The 24,725-nt window shown below is 65.0% G+C and overlaps 2 protein-coding genes across 2 annotated transcripts in view; one reads left to right on the top strand and one right to left on the bottom strand.

Moving 5' to 3' along the window:
* The window catches only part of LOC101555736 (serine dehydratase-like), a 7,406-nt gene extending 4,852 nt beyond the window's left edge, over positions 1-2,554 (top strand). Inside the window, 4 exon segments of the mRNA XM_055147086.1 lie at positions 56-278; positions 1,554-1,678; positions 2,232-2,263; positions 2,265-2,554. Of these exon segments, the coding sequence (XP_055003061.1) occupies positions 56-278; positions 1,554-1,678; positions 2,232-2,263; positions 2,265-2,432 (548 nt within the window). The 3' untranslated portion in view covers positions 2,433-2,554.
* Positions 2,555-14,192: 11,638 nt separating this feature from the next.
* On the bottom strand, positions 14,193-22,455 carry LHX5 (LIM homeobox 5). Its single transcript, XM_004611061.2, has 5 exons — positions 21,807-22,455; positions 19,746-19,966; positions 19,007-19,284; positions 18,201-18,366; positions 14,193-15,505 (listed from the first exon to the last, which is right to left on the bottom strand). The coding sequence occupies exons 1-5, from the start codon at positions 21,977-21,979 to the stop codon at positions 15,138-15,140; spliced, it is 1,206 nt and encodes a 401-aa protein (XP_004611118.1). The 5' UTR covers positions 21,980-22,455; the 3' UTR covers positions 14,193-15,137.
* Between the last annotated feature and the right edge of the window lie 2,270 nt (positions 22,456-24,725).

A 24,725-nucleotide genomic window follows, 5' to 3' on the forward strand; every position in this document is an offset into this window, starting at 1 on the left:
GGGACGGAGCCAGGCGGGTCCCCCTCACTCTGCTCCCCCTCCCCCCCCAGGGAAGGCCACGCCAGCCTGGTGCAGGAGCTGAAGGCTGACCTGGGGTCCCCGCCCGGGGCCCTGGTGCTGGCCGTGGGGGGCGGGGGCCTGCTGGCGGGCGTGGCCGCGGGCCTGGAGCAGGTGGGCTGGCAGGACGTGCCCGTCGTCGCTGTGGAGACCCGAGGGGCCGATTCCTTCCACGCGGCCCTCAGGGCGGGCAAGCTGGTCACCCTCCCCGACATCACCAGGTACGCGCCGGGTGGGGGGCCCTGCCCCAGACCCCCCAGGCCCGACCTGAGCGAGGGGCGGGGGCAGCTAGGAGGGCCCCGTCCCCGGGCCCCAGGACTGTGGCCCTTCAAGGGCCGTCCCGCCCCCATCCCGGCCCCTCTGCCCTCAGCTTCCTGACCCTGCCCCAGCCATCGCGGGGACGCAGGGACGCAGGACGGTGGGCAAGTGGGGACAGTGGACACACAGGGACGGTGGACACACAGGGACGGTGGACAAGTGGGGACAGTGGACACACGGGGACAGTGGACACACGGGGACGGTGGACACACAGGGACGGTGGACAAGTGGGGACAGTGGACACACGGGGACAGTGGACACATGGGGACAGTGGACAAGCAGCAGGAAATCAGCCCCCAAGGCGGGGTGCTCAGATCGTCCGCCGAGAGGCCGGGGTGCCGGCTCAGGGCTGGGGTGCGGGCTCCGCATGCCGGAACCCAGGCCACAGCCCCGATGCCTGAGCACTGCGGGAATGAGCACAGAGCCAGGAGTAGCCCTAGAGCACTGCCAGCTGTGGCCCAAACAAAGCAGCAAGTAGAGGGCCGGAGTGATAGCACAGCGGGGAGGGCGTTTGCCTTGCACACAGCCAACCCGGGTTCGATCCCCGGCATCCCCACAGGGTTCCCTGAGCACCGCCAGGAGTGATTCCTGAGTGCAGAGCCAGTAGCAACCCCTGAGCACTGCTGGGTGTGACCCCCAAACTACAAACAAAGCCAAATGAAACAAGTGGACTGGGATGCGCCCCCCCCCCTCGCAGGGGGGCCAGCGTGTCCTTTGGGAGAAACTCCCGGGCCAGGCTCGAGTCCTCGCCCCTTCACGCTTCACTCCCTTGAGGCCAGGTTCAGTCATGGGCCCATTTTCCAGATGGGGCCACAGAAGCTCAGCAAGGGGAAGCCTGGGGCTGCTCGGGGTTGGCGTGCATTCTGGAAGCTTCCAGACCACCCCTCCCGGCCCCTAAAGCTGCCCGCTCAGGAAGGTTCTGGAGAGCAGGGGTGCTGGAGCCAGGCTGCTCGGGCTTGGAGATGCACCCTGCCCCAGCCCGCTGTGCGCCCTCGAGTCAGTTCCTTAACCTCTCTGGGCGGGGTAACTGCAGAGGAGAACAGTGCCGGCCACAGAGGCACGGTCACGTGTCCGGAGCGCGGGGCTGGCAGAGGGGACGCAGACGGGCGGACGCTGAGTCCCGGGGATGGGGTGGGGGGTCCCCGCCTGCCTCACCCTCTCCCCCCCCCCCCGCGCAGTGTGGCCCGGTGCCTGGGCGCTAAGACGGTGGCGGCGGGCGCCCTCGCGTGCGCCAAGCAGCTCAAGGTTCTCTCCGAGGTGGTGGCGGACGCCGAGGCTGTGAGCGCCGTGCAGCGGTTCCTGGGTGAGCGCCCCCCGCCCCCACCCGGGACCCCGCAGGGACCCGGCCCCTCGCCCGTCGCCGGCTAGACCCTCCGCGTCCCTGTCCCTGCCGGCGGGCGCCATCGAGCAACCCCGGGGGAGCACGGAGGGGCGGGGCGGGCTGTCCCCAGGCTCGAGCGCCAGTGCTCACGCCTCCTCCCTCTGACTGTCTGTCCACACTCAGCTGTGCGGGCCTCGCGGGCTTCTCCCCACTCGGGGCTGCGGCTTCCCTGCGCCCCCGCGGCCCTGCCCCGAGCCCGGGGTGGTCGGCCACAGTCCCGGGGCGGGGCCAGTGCTGAGTGGCCCATGAACAGGGGTGAGGGGAGACAAGGCAGGGGGCCGAGCCCGGGGTGGTCGGCCACAGTCCCGGGCGGGGCGGGGCCAGTGCTGAGTGGCAGAAGAACAGGGGTGAGGGGAGACGGGGCAGGGTCCGAGGGGAGACGGGGCAGGGTCCGAGGGCGGCGGGCGTGCGGATGGTGGGTGGGTGCTGGGTGCTGGGTCGGGGTGGGGGGCTCACGGCTCTCTCCCGCCCGCAGATGACGAGCGGATGCTGGTGGAACCCGCCTGCGGGGGCGGCGCTGGCCGCCGTGTACTCGGGGGTCCTGGGGCGGCTGCAGGCCGAGGGCCGCCTGCCCTCCCCGCTGGCCTCCGTCGTGGTCATCGTGTGTGGCGGCAACAGCATCGACAGCCGGGAGCTGCAGGCCCTGAAGCCGGCTGGGCCAGAAGTGAAAGCCTGAGAGGCGGCGGCAGAGGCAGGGACGCTGCCCTGCGCCTCCGAGCTGGCCGCCGCCGCCTGCAGGAAGCCCTCCCAGACTGCTCTCTGGGCTCTCCTCTGGCCAATAAACCTGAGCGGAAGTTAGCAGGGTCTGCTCCTTCCCCTTGAGCGCGCGCAGGGCAGCCTCAAGGCCAGCTCTGGGGTGGAGTGACGCTGCGGAGGGTCCAGGACTGAAGCGGGTGTGAGCGGCCCTGGAGGGCGGCCGGGGCAGAGGGAGGCGGGTCACGCCTCAGACCCGGCCAGAACCTCTGTCCGTCCTCACAGGCCCCTGTCACGGGCCAGGAACACTCCAGGGAATGTCCTTCCTTCCTTCCTTCCTTCCTTCCTTCCTTCCTTCCTTCCTTCCTTCCTTCCTTCCTTCCTTCCTTCCTTCCTTCCTTCCTTCCTCCCTCCCTTCCTTCCTTCCTTCCTTCCTCCCTCCCTCCCTCCCTCCCTCCCTCCCTTCCTCCCTCCCTCCCTCCCTCCCTCCCTTCCTTCCTTCCTCCCTCCCTCCCTCCCTCCCTTCCTCCCTTCCTTCCTTCTTTCCTCCCTCCCTCCCTTCCTTCCTTCCTTCCTCCCTCCCTCCCTTCTTCCCTCCCTCCCTCCCTTCTTCCCTCCCTCTTTCCTTCCCTCCCTCCTTCCTTCCTTCCTTCCTTCCTCCCTCCCCCTCTTTTCTTCTTTCTTTCTTTCTTCTTTCTTTCTTTCTTTCTTTCTTTCTTTCTTTCTTTCTTTCTTTCTTTCTTTCTTTCTTTCTTTCTTTCTTTCTTTCTTTCTTCTTTCCTCTCTTTCTTTCTTTCTCTCGGGCCACACCTGACAGTGCTCAGGGCTGACTCCTGGCTCTGTGCCCAGGGCTTGCTCCTGGCGGGCTCTGGGGCCACAGGTGTGGCGGGTCCAGCCCTGGTCAGGTGTGTGCAAGGCAGGTGCCCCCCCCCCCCCCGCTGTTGCTGGGTCCCTAACTTTCCACTCTGTCCTGTTTAAGGACAATAGGGGCATGAGGAATGGAAACCATTAGGATCATCCCTATTTTACTACGGGGAAACTGAGGCCCATCGGGCTCTGGCCCGGATGGTGGGCACGGGGGAGGGGCGGGGTGGGACGCTCTCTCTCTGGGGGTCCCAGCCCCGGGGATGGGGGTCCAGTTAGGTTCAAAGATAGTGAAATCAACTTTCCTACCGCCAGGGGGCAGCAACGCGTCTCCAAAGGGGCAGCTGGCTCGCCGGGAGGCTGTGGGGCGGTGCAGGGCCCCCGCAGGGCCCCCCTCGCCCCCCAGGGACCCGCCTGCACCTGGGCTGACCTCCTGGGAGCCCGTCAGCTGCTGTGCGCGCCTCTCCCGGGGCTGGAGATAAGCAGCCCGGGGCTGCTGACCCCTGCAGATAACACACTCCTCACCCTGCTGCGCCCCCCTGGGCACCCAGGGAGGGGGGAGGGGGCGGGAGGGCGGGCTCCGGGTGATGGAGGCGCTCGCGGTGCAGCTGGACCCTTCCTGACGCCCCGTGCCTACCTCTGCAACTCAGCCGGGGTGACGCGAGCTCGGGAAGGAGCCTCTGGCTTATCCAGGAGGTGCTGCCTGCAGGGCTGGGTGGGGACAGGGCAGCAGCGGGGGTGGGGGGGACCCCAGCCTGGGGGAGGGGTGCTGCAGAGAAGGGGACTCTCATATGGGGCGCGTGTGTGAGAGAGAGAGAGAGGGAGGGGAGGGAGGGAGAGGGAAGGAGAGGGAAGGAGAGAGAGGGAGAGAGGGAGAGAGAGAGGGAGAGGGAGAGAGAGAGAGGGAGAGAGAGGGAAGGAGAGAGAGGGAGAGGGAGAGAGGGAGAAGGAGAGAAGGAGAGAGAGGGAGAGAGGGAGAGAGGGAGAGGGAGAGAGGGAGAAAGAGGGAGAGAGAGGGAGAGAGAGAAGGAGAGAGGGAGAGGGAGAGAGAAGGAAGGAAGAGAGGGAGAGAGAGGGAGAGGGAGAGAGAAGAAGGAGGGAGAGGGAATGAGAGGGAGAGAGAAAGGGAGAGGGAGAGGACAGAGGGAGAGAGGGAGGGAGAGAGGGGAGAGAGGGAGAGAGAGGAAGAGGGAGAGAAGGAGAGGGAGAGAGAGGGAGAGGGAGAAGGAGGGGAGAGAGGGAGAGAGAGGGAGAGGGAGAGAGAGGGAGAGGGAGAGAGAAGGAGGGAGAGAGGGAATGAGAGGGAGAGAGAAGGAGGGAGAGGGAGAGGGAGAGGGAGAGGGTGAGGGAGGGAGTGTGAGGGGAGGGGGAGGCACACACATTCCTGTGTCTGTGGGGACACTGGCAGTCACTGCACATTCTGCATCTGTCACTGGCAGCCCCGCTGCCCGCCGGCTGAGGTGGCCCCAGCGAGGGAGGCTGAGCCCAGGAGAGAGCACTGTGGGCAGGAGTGAGCGGGACAGCCCCTGCTCCGTCTGAAGGAGCCTCTGACACTCTGTTTGGTTGCAAAATTGGTTTCTTTTCTTTTTTCTTTTGGGCCACACCACCAGTCAGTGCTCGAGGCTACTCTCAGCTCAGTGCTCAGAAGTCACCCGAGGGGTGCTCAGGAGACCGCGGGGTACCTCTTAAACCATCTCATCTTTTGGCTCATTTTTTAAGTCTCCTAGGGGGTCTGAGAAGGGCTCTCTGGAAAGAAGAATGAGGGGAGGATGGGGGGGGGAGGCTGCGAGCACAGCAGGTGCAAAGGTCCTGAGGCAGCAGGGTAGATGGTGACAGCAGTGGAGGGGCTGGTGGAGCAGTGTCCTCCCTGGCCCAGCCCCTTTGGCCAGTGCTGGTCCCCAAAGCCTGTTGCCTCTGCTGGGGGAGCTCCCAGAGCCCCCCTCAGGGAAAAGTGGGTGCACCAGCCCCCCGCAGCTGGGGGTCACAGCTCCCTGAGGGGTCCCCGCGGGACCCCCATCCAGGGACGCCTGACGTGATGCCTTTCTGCGGGGTGGCCCCCACCCAAGCTCAGTCTGGTAAAGGGGGGTGACAGGTTGGTCCCTGGGACCAGGCTGAGGTCAGAGGTCGCTGTTCTAGCCCCACACAGACACACCCCCCCGCGCCCTCCCTTTATACATCTGCTAAGACACACCATCTCGGGGTAGCACAGGGGTGAAGACGCTGGCCTTGCACGCGGCTGACCCGGGTTCGATCCCCAGCGCCTGATACGGTCCTCCAAGCACCTCCAGGAGTGACCCCTGAGCACAGAGCCAGGAGTCAGCCCTGAGCACAGCCAGCTGTGACCCACCCAGTTAGAAGCCCCGTCTCTCAGACTCTGTCGGTGGATCCCCCCCTGCATCAACCTTGCCTCCCCCCCCCAACCGCGTCGTGCCTTTAAATCTCCACCGGAGGAGGGCCGGAGCGATAGCACAGCGGGTAGGGCGTTTGCCCTGCACGTGGCCGACCTGGGTTCAATCCCGGCATCCCATAGGGTCCCCCCCGAGCACGGCCAGGAGTGATTCCTGAGTGCAGAGCCAGGAGGAACCCCTGAGCATCACTGGGTGTGACCCAAAAGCCAAAAAAAAGAAAGAAAGAAAAAAAAAAACTCCACCTGAAATGTCACCCAGGCGTGTCCCCGCCTTTCGAGTGCCCGATAAATCCTGCCGGCGGGCCAACCCCAGGAGAGGCTTTCTGGAGCCAGGAGCCCCCATAAATCACCCGCTGCCACTCCGGGTGGGCAATATCTTATGTAAAAAGGTGTTTCCTGGAGCGCCACAGGCAGGAGAATCCTATTACGAGCCGCCCCATTAATTATAAGGAGTCAGGCCGGCCCTTGGCCGCGATTTTTTATCTTAAGTCCGAAAACTGATTACCTTCACCGAGCTGCCCCTTCCCCAAAACCCTAAAGAATAAAATAAATGTTTGAAGAACAAATATCAAAGTTTCTGCCTCGGACGGAGGAGCACTGGCCTGGGAGCTGGGGCGCGGGAAAGGCCCCCGAAAGAACACGCTGCGGAGGGGCCTGATGTGGGAGGAGTACTGGCGGGGAAACTGAGGCAGGCTTGCAGTGGCGTACTGCAGTGGCGTACCTGTCTTCTTTTGGGGGTCGGCTCAGCGGGCAGAAAGGGGGTTCAGGGGCCCCTTGTGAGGGCGCTCTCGCCTCTGGACGTCGGGGTTCCTCGGAACGGGGCAGAGCCCCTCAGAGGGGTCTGCCGGGTCTGCCGTGCCTCGCCACAGAGCAGAGAGGGGAGAGGGGTGTCCTCGCGGCCCTGCAGCCGCCCCGCTGTCCCCTGCTGCCCTCCCGCCCCCGCCTGCCCAGTGCCCCTGCAGTGTCCCTCAGGGCCTTGCGCTGACCCCGGGTCCCCTCGGGGGCCACCCCCCCCTCCCACCGCGTGGTTGGACCCGTCCCAGCTGGCTTTACCTTCCAGCCCCCCCCTGAGACTCCCCAGACTGCAGCGACTCGGGTCTCTCCCCACAAGGGCCGGCCTCAGGCCCACGCGTGTGCCCTTCCCTTCACTGATGCCAGCGGAGGGGCCCTGGAGTGGGGTCTGAGGGACCTCGTCCGACAGCGAAGGGGAGGGGGCCACCAGCTTGGAAAGCAAGAGCCAGGCTGCAGGAACCTGCAAACTCTATTTTTTTTTTTTTGGTTTTTGGGTCACACCTGGCGATGCACAGGGGTCACTCCTGGCTCTGCACTCAGGAATTCCTCCTGGTGGTCGCTCAGGGGACCACATGGGATGCTGGGACTCGAACCCGGGTTGGCCATGTGCAAGGCAAACGCCCTCCCCGCTGTGCTGTGGCTCCAGCCCAACTTCAAGCTCCTCACAGTGAAGAAACCAGCAGCACAGGCAATGAAACGGGGTGGAGAGATCGACACCCCCAAATCTCAGACCCCGCCCCATGCGTCATGTTTAAAAAACAGGAGCCGGAGCCATAGGAAAGTGGGGAGGGCGTTTGCCTTGCATGCCGCTAACCCAGGTTCGATCCCCGGCATCCCCTAGGGTCCCCCGAGCACCGCCAGGAGTGATTCCTGAGTGCAGAGCCAGGAGTGACCCCTGCGCATGGCCGGGTGTGGCCCAAAGAGCAGACAAACAGAAAAGTGTCCCTGAGCTGGAGCAGCAGCACAGCGCGGGCGTTGGTCATGCCCTCGGCCAGCCCAGGTCCAATCCCCAGCATCTCATGGGGTCCCCCGAGCTCGGCTAGGAGTGACCCCTGAGCACAGGGCCAGGAGTCAGCGCTGAGCTTTGCGGGGTGTGGCTCCCCGCCCCACCCCAATACGGCAGCTTTGTCCTTGGTGACTTGTTCCCACTAACCGGCTTTCTCCAACACCGCGGTCGATATCCTCCTCCTGCTTCCTGGATCGTTGGTGTCTTTTCCCCTTAAATTTTGTGCTTGCGGGAGCACCCTGGGGAAGCCCCCCCAGCTCCGTCACTCGAGGGCGGCCTCCCCCCACATCCAGTTATTCTCCATCATCAGCTTCCCCGAACACAGGAAAATCATCGTTCACTGTCTCGCTGGGCTGCCCCCGCCCCCCACCCGCCCTCAAGCCAGCGAGAGCCCCAGGCCACAGAGACAGCTCATTGGCAGAGCACTTGCCCCCAGCACCGCCGGGAGCAACCCTGCAGGGTGTGGGTAGCCCTTGGGCACCCCCAGGTGTGGCAAACAAACAAACACGATGGGCGTCAATCAAATCCCTTCACTCAGCCTCTGAGTCACCACCCCAGTAAAGCACCCAGCAGGTGCTCGTTCCTGAGTGACCCCCGAGCACAGAGCCAGGAGTCAGCCCTGAGCTGCACTGGGTGTGGCCCCAAACCAGCCAACCAGGAGCCTCAGCTCCCATTTTTTTTTCTTTTTGGGTCACACCGGCGATGCACAGGGGTCACTCCTGGCTCTGCACTCAGGGATTACTCCTGGCGGTGCTCGGGGGACCCTATGGGATGCTGGAATCGAACCTGGGTCGGCCGCATGCAAGGCAAACGCCCTCCCCGCTGTGCTATGGCTCCAGCCCCTTGTCAGCACCCCTGATTCCTTTTCCTGCTGACGCTGGCCCCCGCTCACTGCTTGAGGATGCTTCACGCCTCTCACCTTCTTTCCTAGTTTTCTTCATTTAACTTGATATTTATTTATTGCTTACAATAGCGGGTGTTTGTTTTTGTTGTTTTGGGCCATACCTATTGGTGCTCAGGGCTGACTCCTGGCTCTGTGCTTGGGGCTGACTCATGGCTCTGTGCTCAGGGCTGACTCCTGGCTCTGTGCTTGGGGCTGACTCCTGGCTCTGTGCTCAGGGATTACTCCTGGCTCTGTGCTCAGGGCTGACTCCTAGCTATGTGCTCAGGGATTACTCCTGGCTCTGTGCTCAGGGCTGACTCCTGGCTCTGTGCTCAGGGCTTAGTCCTGGCAGGGCTTGAGGGACGCATGGGGTGTCGGGGATTGAACCTGGTCAACCGTGTGGAAGGCAAGTGCCCTATCGAGGGGCCCGGCTAGTGTTTCAGGCTTATATCCGGGGTACTAAGTCCTTCCCCCACCGTTCCCCTCCCGCTTCTGCCACAAACTGGCCGGTCACTCTCCCTTCGCCTGCGGCCTTCACGGTCCCCGTCAACTTCCAGCAGGCTGCACGGATACCTGGAAGAAGGTTCTGGAAAGTGATCCAGTGCTAAGAGGCTGCAAAGGGAGGCGTGTTTGTAAAGGACGTGCTTAGCTTACCGGCAGCCACGGTGTCCCCAGCACCTCAGCCACGCCGGGCCCAGCTCCATCGCTTCGTGACTGATCTCCGCGGACGCCAGGTACCCGGTGCCCAGGCGGAGGGCTCCGGTGGGTTTTTCTGAGTCAGCATGGGCTGACTCCCCGAATCTCCCCATATTCTGGAAGCGCTGGCAGCCACGCCCACTTCCCACGGCGGGACTCATTGTTCCACAGGTTGGATCCTGACGTCTCTGGATCACGTGGCTGCATATGCGGCCACAGGACACCTCCTGGAGCAAGAAAACAGCATCGTCAATTCCTAGACAAGCACTCAGCAACCGTGCGGTCAGATGTGACGATGTTCACATGAATTGACTTCTCATACCTATTGATTTGAATTAAGCAGCTGGAGCAAGAGCACAGTGGGGAGGGCGTTTGCCTTGCACACGGCCAAGCCGTGTTTGATTCCTCTGTCCCTCTCAGAGAGCCCGGCAAGCTACCGAGAGTATCCTGCCCGCATAGCAGAGCCCGGCAAGCTCCCCGTGGCGTATTCGAGTGCCAAAAGCAGTCACAACCAGTCTCACCATGGAGACGTGACTGGTGCCCACTCGAACAAATCCATGAGCAACGGACGACAGTGCTCCAGTGCTATTGATTTGAATATCACAACAACTTTGTTATCGGATCAACTTCAATTCTAGAATTTCATCAACAGGTGTGGCTTTTTATTTCCTACATGAAAATCTTTTTTTTATAGTGGTGGTGGCAAGGTGCAGTGGGGGAGGGCCGGGGTTGGAATAGTGAATGGTGGTAACTGAACGCATGGCTTGATAGGGTCATAACACCAAAAACAGAAAGAAAGAACAGAAAAATTTAAAAAACAATAATTAAAAGAGTAACCTGCTTAGCGTTTGTTCAAAGAGAAAAGCAGAAGGATGTAGCGAGTAACGGCCCAGGGGCGACCATGGCCATGGGCCCCCCTCCCCCTCCCCTCCTCCTCCCCCTCCCCCTGACCCCTCTGGTCCCTGTCACCACACCACAGCCCCAGGCAGCCTTTACTACTTGCCTCGGGGCTACACCCCGGGGAATTGGGGGCCAGTCAGGCCATGCTGAGGCTCTTGGCCCCACCGCAGGGAGCTGACAGGGGCTGAGCCCAACGCCCTCCTTTATTTTTCTTTTTGGGTCACACCCAGCGATGCTCAGGGGTTACTCCTGGCTCTGCACTCGGGAATTACTCCTGGTGGTGCTCAGGGGACCCTATGGCATGCTGGGAATCGAACCCGGGTCGGTCACCTGCAAGGCAACCGCCCTCCCCGCTGTGCTATTGCTCCAGCCTCACACGTCCTGTTTTAACCCCGACTACCTTGAAGTTAGTACCTTGAACCCTTTGTGGGGGTTGCTTGGGGCCACACCCAGGAGTCACTCCGGACTTGTCAGGATCTTGCCTGTGCGGTGCTGGGGACTGTCCAGGGCCAGCTGCCTTCCCCGCTGTGTTACTTCTCTGGCCCCTACTGTGTCCTTTTTTTAATCGGTGGCCAGCCCAGAGAGGTAAAGTGGCTAATGGCAGGTCACACAGCCCTGGCCGTGTGGAGGGCTTGGAGGGCTGAGACGCTGCCGGGGGGCGGGGGAGGATGGGGAAGCGAGAGGCAGGGACCTGGGTCCCCCATGTGATGAGAGGTGCAAGGGACCCTTCAGTGACATGAGATCCTGCACTTGTGTTTTGATTTTCTTTTTGCTTTTTGGTCACACCCGGCGATGCTCAGGGGTTCCTCCTGGCTCTGACTCAGGAATCACCCCTGGCGGTGCTCAGGGGACCCTATGGGATGCTGGGAATCAAACCCGGGTCGGCAGCGTGCAAGGCACACGCCCTCCCCGCTGCGCTGTCGCTCCAGCCCCTCCCCTCTGTTTCTAAGCCAAGTTCCCTGCATCCTGGGTTCTGCTGGTCTGCGGGACCCACGGAGCCCGGAGGGGGGCGCACAGAAGCGGGGGAGGGCCAGGAGGGGTGTGTGTGTGGTTGGGGGGGGACCCAGGGCTGTGCTGGGGAGGCGTGACCCCGACTCTGGCTCCCGACACGGCTCCTGACTCCTCAGAGCCTCCGTCTCCCTCCCTGTCGGTGTTGCCAACTGTCTGGAACATTCCAGAACATCCCAGCTCAGACTTCCTGCCCCTTTGCCAGATGCACCGAGGTGGGGGGTTTCCTTTCGAAGGCCCTGGGGGGGGGAACCACGGGGCCTCCTGAGCTCCGGCACCACCTGCAGGAGGAGGCGGCCGGGACACCCCCCCGCCCCCTCCCCCCCCCCGTTCTGTGAGCCCGGCGCGGGCGCCGACCACGCTGATGGCACGGGAAGGGTAAACTCGGGCAGCGGCCGGGCTGAGCAATATGCAGAGGAGCACCTCGCGGCCGTAAATCAGCCACGTGCAGCCCGACCAGAGGGGCAGGACTTAAAATTCCGGTCAGGAGACGGGCGTCCTCATACCCGAGCGGGAGAGCTAATTTATTCTGTTTATATCTCTGGCTGCGCGGAGGCCGGCAGCCGCCACCGACATCCTGCATCTTAAATATTAGTCCTGGGTGCGAGGGGCCGTCTGCAGCCTGGGGCGTGGCGTCCCGCTGTCCCTGGGCTCGGGGACAGCCTCGGACCCCCGATTCCCCCCCCCAGGGCTTTGGTCCCCTTGGAAATCTCGTCTTTTGCCAGGACAGTGGATGGCGAGGAAAGGCGGCGGGCAGCGGGGCAGGGGGAGAAACGGGCTCCCGGGACGGGCTGCGGCCGCTCACGGCCACGTGCATGGTGGCCCTTCCCGCGGGCTTGGCCCGGTGGGCCCGAGCCCACCCAGCAGGGCAGGGCCTGGGCGAGAGCCTCAGGCCTGGCAGTCTGGGAGAGCCCGTCCCTGTCCCTCCTTCCTGTCCCTCCTTTCCCTCCTCCCTCCCTCCCTCCCTCCCTCCCTCCCTCCCTCCCTCCCTCCCCTCCTTTTCCTCACTCCTCCTCCCCTCCCTGCCCTCCCTTGCCTCCTCCCTCCCCCCTCTCCTCTCGCCCTCCCCTTCCTCTCTCCCCTCCTCCCCCCTCCCCTCCCGCCCACCCCTCTTCACCCCTCCCCTTCCTCTCTCCCCTCCTCCCCCCTCCCCTCCCGCCCTCCCCTCTTCACCCCTCCCCTTCCTCTCTCCCCTCCTCCCCCCCTCCCCTCCCGCCCTCCCCTCTTCACCCCTCCCCTTCCTCTCTCCCCTCCTCCCCCCTCCCCTCCCGCCCTCCCCTCTTCACCCCTCCCCTTCCTCTCTCCCCTCCTCCCCCCTCCCCTCCCGCCCTCCCCTCTTCACCCCTCCCCTTCCTCTCTCCCCTCTTCCCCCCTCCCCTCCCCCCGCCCTCTCATACCTCCCCTCCTAGCTCCCCTCCCCTCCTCCTTCCTCCCATTCCTCCCTCCCCTCCTCACCCCTCCCTCCTCTTTTCCTTCTCTCCCTCCACAGTTACAGGACAGGGCCTGAGCTGGCCGCTGTTGGACTGCCCTGAGGTCTCTCTGGGAGCTGAAGTCCCTGTGTCTGCTGCTGCTGGCCAGTGACCCCCCCTCGCTGCTCCTGTCCCCTCCTGGCCTCACTAGGGACCTCTGATCCCACTCTGCGGCAGGGCTGGAGCCTGCAGACCCCAGTTGGCGGTGGCCCTGCAGGAGCAGAGCTCTGGGTCACCTGCAGAGGTGGGAGAGCCTCTTCTGCCCGTCCCGACGAGGGCACGGCCCAGCCCCCCAGCGCGTGTTCTTAGCTGGAGAATGGTGGTCAGTCCCGAGTGCCCTGTCCAGTGCTCCTCCCCTCCGCTGTCCCGCCTCTGCTCCCTACATGCTGCACACAGGGCAGGGGCAGCAGGGGTGCGGGGGTGGGGGCGAGCAGGGGTGCGGGACAGGGGACCCACAGGGAGGCCCACACCCGGCCATGCTCTGGAGGTGCTGAGGGGCCATATGGGGTGCCAGGGACTGAACAGGTTTGGCCACATGCAAGGAAAGGTCTTTCCCTCCCCCCTCTCTCTCCTCCCTCTCTCTCCCTCTCCCTCCCTCCCTTCCTCTCTCCTCCCTTTCTCTCCCTCTCTCTCCCTCTCTCCTTCTCTCCCTCCCTCTCTCCCTCCCTCCCTCCCTCCCTCTCTCCCTCCCTCCCTCTCTCCTTCTCTCCCTCCCTCCCTCTCTCCTTCTCTCCCTCCCTCCCTCTCTCCTTCTCTCCCTCCCTCCCTCTCTCTCTCCCTCCTTTTCCCTCTCCCTCCCTCTCTCCTTCTCTCCCCCCTCTCTCCTCCATCTCCCTCCCTCTCTCCTTCTCTCCCCTCTCTCCCTCTCTGTCCCTCTCTCTCCTCTCTCTGTCTCTCCCTCCCTCCCTCCCTCCCTCTCTCCCTCCTCCCTTCCTCTCTCTCTCTCATTTTCTTCCTTGCTTTCCCTCTCCCTCCATCTCTCTCCCTCTCTCTCTTCTCTTCCTTCCATTTTCTTCCACCCCCCCCCCCGCATCCTCTTTCTTGCTTTGTTTCATTATTTTTGGTTTGCCCCCCCCTCTCCGTGCCCAGGGCTGGAAATCCGGGCTCACCACGCACCAAACCGGGCTCAGCTGTTGAAATCTCTTCCTTCCTCCCTTTCTCCCACCTCCTCCCTTTCTTCCCCTTCCTGATTCCCCATTTCTTCCTCCTCCTTCCTTCCTGCCTCTTTGCCCGTCTCCCCTCCCCCCTCCCCCCTCCCCTTGGCACCTGGAAGCTCCGGAGCGCAAGCAGAGTGAAGCGGGCCCCCTCTGGACTTACCGAGCCAAACAAATCCCGCGTTCTCACACTCATCAAATGTTTCAAAGCCTACCGTGTACCAGGCGGACTTTTGGTTCTGGGGGTTTTATAAAAAAACTGGGGGCTCTTGGGGGGTTTCTGAGACTGGCCACTTTTTTGTGCCCATCACAACAGCAGCCCAGATTAAGAAAATCAGGTCTGTGCGTCCATCAAATCTGAATGCGTCGGAGACAAGAATTATTCCATTTTTATTCTCAGACTCTGCAGGCAGGGACAAAAAGAAAGAAACCACGCAGCAATGAGGGAAAATGAATTTTTTTTATTAAGCTTTCTTTTTAAAAAAAGTTCAATTTTTTTTCTTTTCTTTTTTTTTTAGGTAAACCTCTTCTGCCTCCCCTCCCCCCACTCTGCCCACCCGCCTCTTAAAAATATAAAAATGTCCAACCCCAGATAACTAGAGTACAATAAATAAACAGTAAACACAAAAACATACTTTATTTGTTTCTTCTTTATACAAAATAAGGAAACTAGAGGCGGTCAACTTTCAAAAAAGTGTAATACTGTCCGTCCTGACAGCCCGCCTCCAGCGGGGGCAGGGAGGGTGGTGTGTGCGCCCGAGCCCCCCCGCTCAAAATAAACGTTAAAGTCAGAAAGAGCGCGGGGCGGGGGCGGTGGGGGGGACCCGGGCCTGGCCACGCAGTCTGGGGGGGGGTCCCACGCCTCCCTGGACAGCTGACCTGGAGCGCCGCGCGGCCGCCAGGGGGCGCCGACGTGCAGGTGGCGTCCGCGCCGGGCCCGGCGCTCCGGCGCGCGCTCCTCGCCAACCTCCGCATCTTCTCTCCGCATCCTCTCCCCGCATCCTCTCCCCCCACCCCTGCCAGCTCCTTCTTTTTCCTTATCATCTTTTAAAGACGAGCAGGGGAGGGAAAGCAGGGCGAGGACCACGCTGACAAAATGCCCCCTCGGATGGCAGAGAGGGGAGGAGAGAGGAGAAAAACAAAAACACAAAAACCAAATGGTCTTCGCCCCTTGTCCTCAACCCGTTGTGGGTCCAAAGAGGTGGTGCTGGGTGGGCTGGGGGCGTCGGGGCGCGTCTAGAATGTGCTGGAAATCCCCGGAGTACTGACTTTGGTCCCAAGGCTTTGCAGGCGGCTGCCCACCGCCCGGAGCGCGCTGGCCGCAGGGCGGGGTCGTCGGGATGGGGAAGGTCCCAGCGCGCCCCGCGGGGGTGCAGAGCAGAGGGGCGGGGGGAGGGGATCGCGGAGAGCGGACGGACCCCCCCCACACCCCCTTCCTCCTCCTCCAGGTCGGGTCCGCGTCGGGCGTTTTGGTTTTGGGAGGCGGCGTCCGGGCGGGTGCCGAGGCCTTTACCACACGGCGGCCTCGTTGAGCTCGGGGTTGGGGTGCGAGAGGGGTCCGCTGTAGCCCCCCGCGCCGCTCAGGGGGAAGGGCGGGCTGGGGCCGCCGCTGAACACCTCCCCGGGCATGGGGTGCAGCGCCCCGGGCAGGCCCGGCTCGGGGCTGGGCGTGTCCGGGTGCGAGATCATGTCGGTGAAGCGGGGGTTGTCGGCGGCGTGCGGCCCGGCCAGCGGCGGCTCCAGCGCGCCCAGCGGCGTCGAGGCCGCTCCCGACGCCGCCAGGAAGCTCGAGTCGGCCGGGGACTGCGCCTGCGACGGCGGCCCGTGCGCGAAGAAGTCGTAGTTGCCTCCGGGCGCGTAATAGTCGCCTTGGTAATCTGCGGGGGGCACGGGGACACGCAGTGAGCGGCGCCGGGGCGCGCGCGGGGTGCGGGCGGGACGGGGACCCCCCCACCCCCGGAGGTGGAGGCGCGTGGGAGACCGGGGGTGGCCGGAGACGCGCCTGGCCGAGGATGGAGCGAGCGGGGCGGCCCGGCGGGGACCCGGCGGGGACCCGGCCCGGAACCGGCAGAGACGCGCACGGCCGAAAGGAGCAAAGGGCCGGTGGGACGCCCGAGGACAGCAGAGAACCCGAGCGGCCGGCGTCTGGCAGAGGGACAACCCCGCCGAGTGTGCCGGGGCGCGGCGGGGCGAGAAACCCCAGCTTCGGAGGGGAGAGAAGCGCGGAACTGACGCGCCCCCCGTTTTTCTGAGCCAGCGGCGCGGGTGGGAACGCGCCAGGGATATTGGCGGCCTTGGGGACTTGGAAACAGGGATGGGGGGCGGCACTGGGCGTCTCCCGGCCGACAGGAGTGGTCGGTGGTCAGCCAGCGCGACAGCTTTGCTTCCCTTCCCGCGAATGTCAGTGGGGACCCCAACGTCTGCACCCGCACCCCCAGTCTGGAATGGAGAGAGCTGAGCCTCAGAGGCCCAACACCCTGCCAATCCCCCCAGCTACCCCCACCATGGGCAGAGCTCTGGGGGCCTGGGTTAAGAGGCTGACCCTTTCCCCCCAATAGCATCTGCAGGGGGTGGGGGAAGCAATTTGGAGGCGTTGGACCTGTTTGACAATCTGCCCCGTGCATCGCGGGCACTACTTTCCTCTCCAGAAAAAAAAACGCACGCTGGTTTAGTCCCCAAATTCAGGACTGCCAAACCGTTTCCCTCCACATCCCACAGCCTCTGATCTCCTCCCACAGCCCCTTGCCCCAGCCCCAGGCCCATGGCCGAGTGGGGTGTTGGGCTCCAGGCCAGGACCACCTTGTCGCCGGAATAAACGACAATAACCCGCTTTATACGGTGGGAAAAACGGAGCTCCGGCAACCCAGGTCTGCTCTGCAAAGCCCGGCCCGGCAAGGTTTGGGGGGTCTCAGTCAAGAGTTTCTGACACCCTCTTGCCCCCCTGCCCCCCAGGTCCCCAAATCAGTTCAAAAGAAGAGCCGCGCGCGCTCTGGGACGGTGTAGGCAGCAGGCGGCTGAAAGGACCCGGGGTTACTTTTTTTAGAAACCGCTCGCCCCATTCTTGTGGCAAGGGACGGGAAGGGCTGCAAGTGCCGGATTTGGGGGGCCCCTGAGGGAAGAGAATGGGGGACGGCGGCAGTCGGCGGCGAGCCGGCAAGCCCGCGAGGGCCCGTCCCCCGCGCGCCGCGCGCCGCCTCCTCCCATATGGCGGCCAGGCCGGAGGTAATTGGAACAAACGCGGAGTGAAAAGGCACAAAGGCCGCAGCTGGGGCTTTGTCCGCGCTCCCGCGGGGAGCCGCCGGCCCGCCGCCCGGCCCCGTTCCCGCCCGCCGCCGGCCGCGCCGGGATGCCCTCGCGCGGATTAGGCGGGGCTGCGTCGTGGGGGCTGGCGGGGGCGGGCAGTCCTGCCTCACCTCCCCCTGTTTGGAGGAGAGAGGGAGGACCCGGAGTGTCCAGACCCCCGCCCCATCCAGCTGACCCGCGGGCAGGGCAGTGCGGGATGCGCGGGGGGGGGGGCACACCGGTCCCACCCCCTCCTCCCCAAGTCGGGAACCTGGTGAAGGACAAGGGCGGGGGAAATTCTGGGCTCCCTCTCCGCCCTGCCCCGGCGCCGCCGAGTTTTGGATTTTGTGCGCCCGGTGGTAACAGACCAACGGAGCGACTTTGGGGTGAGGGAGAAGCCAGGACACGTCTAGGATCTGAGATGTCCCGGAAGTCGGAGCCTCCCCCCCCGCCCCCGCCGAACCACGGTCACTCCCCCACCTAAAGCAGCGCCGCGGGCTGCACCCAATGGCCAGGACGCGCCGCGAAGCCGCGTCACCGCGCGCCTGCCACGGGGCTCGGCCGGAACCGCTCCCTGACACGGACTGGGCGGCCCCACATCCGGAGGCTGAAAGAGGGAGAGGGAGGAGAGGAGAGAGACAGAGAGACAGAGGCAGAGACAGACAGAGAGACAGAGACAGAGACAGAGAGACAGAGACAGAGGCAGAGAGACAGAGAGAAGCGGAGCAACCAACGGGGGCATTAGAAACTCCGGCTGGAACCGGGGCGGCTTTTCAGCAGGTGTGAAGGAAAGAGGGGTGGTGGGCGAAGGGGACACAGGGGGCCCCATGGAGCTGGCACCTGCCCCCCAACCCCCTGAGACCTGGGCCTGGTGTCCCGGGCCGAGCAGCAGCAGGCCCATGGGCTGTCGCGATCTCCGCGCGTCCTCCACGCTCGGGCCGCGCCGGGGACCTGGGGAGGCTGCCCCGGAAGCCCCGCCTTCGGAACCTGTCTCGGTGGCGCCCCGATTTCTCACTGGAGCCAAGTCCACCAGGGGCCCATGGGGGGGGAGTTGCCTGAGTGGGTGCGTGGGATCTGCGTGGATCGACGAGTGTATCCACCTGCACGGGGTGGTGTGCCCCGGGGGTGCGGGCAGGGCTGGTCCTCTGGAAGCAGCGGGGATGGCGCGTCGGCGTGAGCGCCAGCGACGCCGTGGGACTCGGGGTCCGCTAGGTGTCGGCGGGGGGCGCGCCGCTACGGCGCCAGAGCCGGAAGGAGGGGAGAGCGCGGGACTCCCGAGCGGCCCCTTACCTCCGTAGTAGGTATACGGAGTGGACCCCAACATCTCCGACTCGTCCAAGCGGCCGCCCAGCGGACGCATGCGCCTGGGACTCCGGAAGAAGGCGTGTCTCCGCGCGCCCAGCGCGCTCAGCTGCTTCATGCGGCGCTCTTTGGACCGTCGGTTCTGGAACCACACCTGGGGCAGAGGAGGGGGGCCGTGAGCTGGAGGTGGGGGGGCCGCTCCCTCCCCTGCTCGGGTCACCCCCGCTGGGTCCTAGCGCGCAGCGACACTGGCCGGAGGCGGGGGCCCGGCCGGATTAAGCCGGGAGAGGTGGAGAGTGTCCTGGGCGGGCGGCGAACCAGCCAAGGGTGAAGGATTTCCAGGCCCCGTGGGGCGACTCATAAAGACTGGGGCTTCCTGCGCCGGGGCCCGCCCGCGGCCTGACGGCTTTATAAAGGCCTCCCGGCCGCCGCCAGCCTCTCCCCTCGGCCCCTCGCTGCCCAGCCGGCTCCGGCCGCGCTGCTTCTGTCCGTCGGCGCTTCGGCTCGGACGGTGGAGGGGGGCCCCGTGCCCCAGCGAGGCGCACAGCGCTCCTGGCCTCGGGCGGGTTGGGGGGGGGATGCAGGGAGCTCCACAACACATCGCACCCCCGGGGGGGTGGGCTGGGGGACGGGCAGCCAGGCGGGGCCGGGCTGGATTTGGGGATCGGAGGCCGCGCGGCTGGGCCCGAAGTGGCGCGCACGGTGCGTCCCTGCCTCCGGCGCGGTACGCGCGCGCGCGCGCGGGGCCTCGGGAGCTGCGTGGCGCGACGGGGCGGCCAGCGGCCAGGCCGCACCTGGATGACACGCATGTTGAGGCCCGTCTCCTGCGCCAGCTGCTCGCGGATGTGGCGCGTGGGCTTGGGCGTGGCGGCGAAGGCCGCCTTGAGCGTCTCCAGCTGTTTGGCTTTGATGGTGGTGCGCGGGCCGCGCCGCTTGGTGCCCGAGTTCTGTTCCTCGTTCTCGTTGTTGGCCGTCTCCTTGTCCGACGACGTCGAGTTGTCTGTCTCCTTGGGGTCATCCTGCAGCGGGTCCTGGAGGTCCGGGGACAAGCTGCGGTCCGTACAGGAGGACACTGCGGGCGGCGGGGCGAGAGGGGGACAGCTGAGCCTGCAGCCTCTCAGGTGGGGTCTGGGGGTCCCTCCCTCCCGCGACAGCCCCTTCCCCAGACACCCCTGCTCCCGGGACCGGCTGTCCTTTCCAGGCGGGGCCGGGCCTTGGCAGGGCCTTTCTGCACCCCTCTCTGCACTTTGCAGCATTTGCCCCGGGGGCGGGGGCACGGGGGGGGGGCGGGGGCACGGGGGGGGCGGGGACAGGAGAAAGGACAGGTGCCTCGCAGCCCAGCAGGGCACCCCTCTGGCCTCTCCAGCGGCCTCCGGAGCGCTCCAAAGGAGGAAGCGGGGGTGGGGGGAGACAAACAGAAGGAAGGGGGGCACAGTGCCCAGTCTGGGCGGTGGGGGAACTTGACCCCAGCGCTCGCTGCCTGCGTCTGGCCCAGCCTTTCCACCCCGCCGCCTCCGCCTCCGGGGCGCCCACCTGAGTTGAGGCTGCCCTCCTTGAGGCTGGAGCTCAGGTAGTCGTCCTTGCACACGAACTTGTTCTCGTCGATGACGTACAGCTCCTCGCCCGTGGACAGCTGCTTGTTGCACACCATGCAGGTGAAGCAGTTGAGGTGGAAGACTTTGCTGCGCGCCTTGCGCACCAGGTCGCTGGGGGAGATGCCCTGCGCGCACCCCGCGCACTTGGTGCCGAAGCGCCTGCGGACGGGATGGCGGCGGCGGCGTCACGCGGCGGCCCCTGCCTGATTTCTCCCGGCCCGTCCCCACTTCTGAGGCACCTCCACTGCGGCCTCCGTCAAGGGAGAACCCTCCTCCCCACCATTCTGTCCTCTCAGGCGGGGGCCCCAGGGGCGGCCAGACAAATGTCCGGTGGCGAGTCCGCTGTGCCCTCCTCGGGCCTATTTTGGACTCTCGCAGCCACCGTGGGCGAGGCCTTCCTCTCTGTGAAGGGAGCACCCCGATGGCCCCGCACCCCACATCCCTGCCGGGAGCCCTCGGGACTGCGATGCATTTCCAACTGGGCAGGTGGGTCTGGACCACTTCTTGGCTCTGGCCCCTGGCTCCTAGCCAGCTCAGTCTTCTGGGGGTGAAGAGAGGACCAATAGGCCTAGAAGGGGGGTGGGGATGGGGTGGGCTCTTGTGCAGGACCCAGGCAGGAAGGAGGGGCCCTTCCCTTTGCTGAGCCGCAGCAGGGGTGAGTCCCAGCTCCCCTCACCCCACTCTGGACCCAGCGAGCCCCCCAAAAGCCAGGGTACTTGGGAGAAGAATGAGGTGAGCTGAGGTTCATTGAAGCCCTGCCTGGCGGGGCAGGAAGCTGGACCACTCAAAACTCCTCGCCTTCCCCTTGTTCTTCCTCGAGTGTGTGGGGCTTGGGAAGGGTGGGAAAAGGTGGGGGGGAACACTACAAACCTGCGTGACACCGGGAGGGGCGAGGCGTGGAGGGGCAAGTGTATGGAGGTGCAGGGCCCAGGACTTGGGGCCCGCCATCCACTCACACCCACCTCTCTAAACAGGGTGAATTTGGGTGACGTTGATGTAGTGAGGGCATTAGAAGCCATAAGTCACTTTTGCCCTTATCCGGCAGCGTAATTGGCCATATGCACCTTATCAAAAATCATTAGGCGCTTCGCAAGGGCCGCCACATTAGGGGCCTGGGGGCGCGGGGCTGGGGATTTACACGTGTAGAGGCGAGGCTGACATTTTCTCCTATTCACATTCCCTGGTGCGCCCCACCCCGCCCCCGCCCCCAAGCAGCCTTTCTCCTGGGGCGAATCGCGCCACCCCCTCGAGCCGGAATTCACACGCACAAAGGCGGCGGCTCCGGGCAAGTGGCCCGGCTTTCTCCCAGGCTCCCCTGGGGGGGTCCTGCAGCTGGGTGCAACTGGAGTGCTTTGGGGGGGGGGTCCGACTACCAGGGGGAAGTTGACAGCACAGGAAGCTGGAGCTCGGGCGGGCAGGGGTCCTGGCCCTCACCTGGGGTCTCATTTCTACTTTCCCACGCGGGAGAAAAATGTTTAAGGAGTTGGGAAGACAGGAGGAGAGGCTGGACCGCTCCCTCCCCCCAACCCCCACCCCGCACGCCCCATGGTGGCCAAGCCCCCTCTGGAACCGGGAACTTTCCGTCTAGGTCCAGGCAGCTTTGGGGCCCCGTCCTGCCAGGTGTCAGAAGCCTCTGGAACTTTGGTAAAAAATCCTTCCTCTCTGCGAACCAGATTGGAGCCTTGACGGCATCTCCCGGGCCGGTGGGAAGCAAGTTTCTCAGCTCCAGCCTTCCTGCCCGCCCCCCTCCACCCCCCCACCCCCACCCCGGCCCCCTCTGCCCGGTTCCCAGCGGGCCTGGAGGCGCCCACGCCAGGTGGCAGCGACCTTCTTCCTCCGACCTTCTTCCTGGGCCCGGAGCCGGCCGGGGAGCGGGACGCGCGGCCGCCAGGGAAGCGGGCGAGCTCGGGAAGCCGCAGGGCTGGGGCTGTGCTCCCCGAGGCCCGCGCCAAGGCGGCGCGGGGCGGCTCGCGGGCCGCGGGGCCGTGCGGCCTCTTACCTGAAGAAGTCATTTTTGCAGTAGAGCTTCCCCTCGCGCGAGAAGCACTTCTCGGACAGGTTGGTCTTGCACTCGCAGCACTGCACGCATTTGATGTGCCACGCGCGGTCCAGCACGTTCAGCAGGAAGCGGTCGAGGATGGGCCGCTCGCAGCCGGCACAGTGCACCATCATAGCCCCGCGCCCCGGCGGCTCCGGCCGCCTGGTCCTGCCTCCGGGCGCCCCCCCCGCCCCCCACGGCCCTCGGGGCGCCTCGGCCCTGCTTGCGCGCGCGCGCACGCGCGCGCCTCTTGTCTCGGCCGCCGCCGCGCGAGTGCGGGCCGGGCCAAGACTCCTCCGTCAAGTCCTGGGGTGATCGCTGGCCTGGCGCCGGGCGGCCCGGGGAGGGCGGGGAGCGGCGGCGCTCACAGCCTCATGCCCCGGGTCGCGCGCCCCGCGGCCGGCTCCGGGCTCCCCCAGATGTCTCGGCTGGCGGCTGGGCTCGGCGCTGCGGAGCGGCTTTTCCCGGCGGCGGCGGCGGAGACGCCGGCACTTTCCCCCACTTTCAAGCGGTCCCGATCCTCATCTTTGTCTGGCCGCCGCCTAATTCGCGCATCCTTATTCAGATTTGGTGACGTGGTGCGGCACGTAGGGGGCCCGGCGGCCAATGGGCGCGCCGTGGCCATGGCAACCCCTTAAATTTATAGCATATCTAAATTGGCTACAGCGTTGCCGGCCGCACAGAGCAAAAAAAACAAGGCATCAGTATTGTTGAGTATTAGCTTGTACCTGGTTCGGAGGCTAAGTAAGTATTTACTTACCAGTGCGGGGGCTGTCGGGGCCGGGGGCGCGACCCGAACCCCGCGTTTCTCTTGCGCGAGCTCCTCTTACCAAGAGTTGGGGTCAGGGTTTCAAGGCCTAAGCCGGGGCTGGGGGGTGGTGGTGGTGGTGGTGGTGGTCCCGGGCCCCCTTCGCCGTCCCCTGGACTTGCACAAGTTGCCGAGGTCGGGCGCGCGCTAGGCCGCCAGCTCCCAGCCCAGCCGGAGCCGCCCGGAGCGTGGGGGGTGGGGGGTTAGGGGGGCGGGTGGTTCCCACCCAGGCTCGGGTCCTTTTGTCATTCTGGGCCAGGGTCCGGCCAGGGCCTTTCTCATGGAGAGAGGGAAAGAGAGAGCCGAGAGCGACGGAGTGGGGGGCTATAGCTTTCCGCCCCGAGCCAGACCGGGGTTGGGGGTGTGCTGAGTTGAGTCATCCGCCTGATCCCCACCAGGAGGATGGGGGAGGGGCTGCAGAGCTCGGGACTCACCGGGTCGCCGCAGTAAGCGGGTTCACCCTAGGGGGGCCGGTGGCAGAACTTGCTGGCGGTGCTGTTTGCACCTGTGGGCCGGCGGGCAGTGAGCTTGTCCCATCTGTTGGGGACCCACCTAGGGAGTGTGAAGCGAGGGAGGAAGGCTGGAGAGGGACCTCCCCCAGAGGAAGAAGAAGAGGGCCTGGCCCCATCCGGCCCAGGACAGCCAGCCACTGGGTCCCCCAAGTTAGGGAGACTGAGGTGGAGCTAAAAGGTGGATTTTCCTTAGGTGGGTGGGAGCAGGGGTGAGGGGCCGGGGGACAGGTGGGGCTGGTCTGAGGCCTGGAGGCAGGGGGGTGCCGGGACCAGTTCCTGACGTGGTTCGTGTTTATTTGCTGCTTGAGCCCCGGTGTGGGCCTCTACGTGGGTCTAACTCAGTCACCAAACCCCAGAGTGCGGCTCTCTCTGTGTGTTTTTGCGTGCGTATTTTGGCGTGTGCGTTGTGTGTTTGTGTACCCAGGCAGAGTTCTGCCTGTGTGTATTTTGGCATGTGTATTGTGTGTTTGTGTATCCATCCGTGCAGAGTTCTGCCGTGTGTGTGTGTGTGTGTGCACGCGTGCGCGTGAGCACGCACTCGAGCACCCTTGATTTCTCTGATCCGTGCAGGCGTGTGTTTGCTCGCTGGCCCGTGCCAGGGTGCCTGCCTGGCTGTGCGTGTCTTGGTGTGAGGTGACTTGTGTGTGCTGGCGTGTGCTGGCGTGTGCTGGCGTGACTGTGAGTGTGATTTGGGGGAGGCAGGCTTGTGTGCTGCAGGCCAGCTGAGTGCCGTCCGTGTGTGGGTCTGAGTGGGTGAGGGTGAGGGTGGGGTGTGAGCCCCTAATCCAGTGCCCGGACCCCCTCTGAGCCTGGGTCTGTGTCTGCGTTCCAGCGACTCTTGTAGGACGAAATGAATTTCTTTTGATTGGGGCGGGAGGAGGGGCGATGTTTGTGTGTATAGCCGCGCTCACCTTGGTGGGCTGGCGGGTCTCTGTGTTGGGGCATTTGGTGGGGCCCCACGGTGCGTCCTGACCCCCCCCCCCAGGCTCACATCTAGACCTCGCCGCCCTCCCCCGAAGTCTCCGGGGTGTGGTGACCTAATGGGCCACTGGACCGAGCAGGTGCTGTCCCGGGAGCTCCAAAAAGGACCCTCCAATGGGGCAGCTTCTGCCTGAAGGGGCCTGTTCCACGCTCTGGCTGGCCAGGGTCAGTGTCTGCACTGCCAAGTCTGCTGGCCGCTGAGATACTTCGCCTGTGTCCTACGACCAGCCGTGGGGCCAGCAAGGAGAGGGCAGTTTGGGTCAGCGCCCGCCCAGCCTGGGTGCGGGGCAGGGCTGGGCGCAGGACTGGGCGCAGGGCGCGCTAAGGAAGCGGAGCCCGGCTTGGGGCCGGAGTCGCGGCGGCCGGTGGGTCTTTGTCTGCCGTCTCCCCGGATCCTTTGCTCTCTGAGCATCTGTGTTCTTCCCTGTCGGTCCCGAGCTGCAGCCCCTCTCCGCTGCCCACTGCCCTCTCTCCCTGCCTCTCCCTCACCTTTCTCGCTCCTCTCCCATCCCTCCGGCTCCTTCTCTGCTTCTTTCTCTTCGGGGCGTGGAATCTGGTTCACTGCTCCGCTGCTCAGTG

This window comes from Sorex araneus, chromosome 9 (genome assembly GCF_027595985.1).
Source record: "Sorex araneus isolate mSorAra2 chromosome 9, mSorAra2.pri, whole genome shotgun sequence".
Taxonomy (NCBI): Eukaryota; Metazoa; Chordata; class Mammalia; order Eulipotyphla; family Soricidae; genus Sorex; species Sorex araneus.

Bases quoted from the DNA above. Each gene is read 5' to 3' on its own strand.
- LHX5 (XM_004611061.2), bottom strand. From the start codon at position 21,979: ATGATGGTGCACTGTGCCGGCTGCGAGCGGCCCATCCTCGACCGCTTC. The intron at 19,967-21,806 runs GTAAGAGGCCGC...TCCCGTCCGCAG, and splicing joins TGCAAAAATGACTTCTTCAG to GCGCTTCGGCACCAAGTGCG. The intron at 18,367-19,006 runs GTGCGGCCTGGC...CCTCTGCCCCAG, and splicing joins TCAACATGCGTGTCATCCAG to GTGTGGTTCCAGAACCGACG.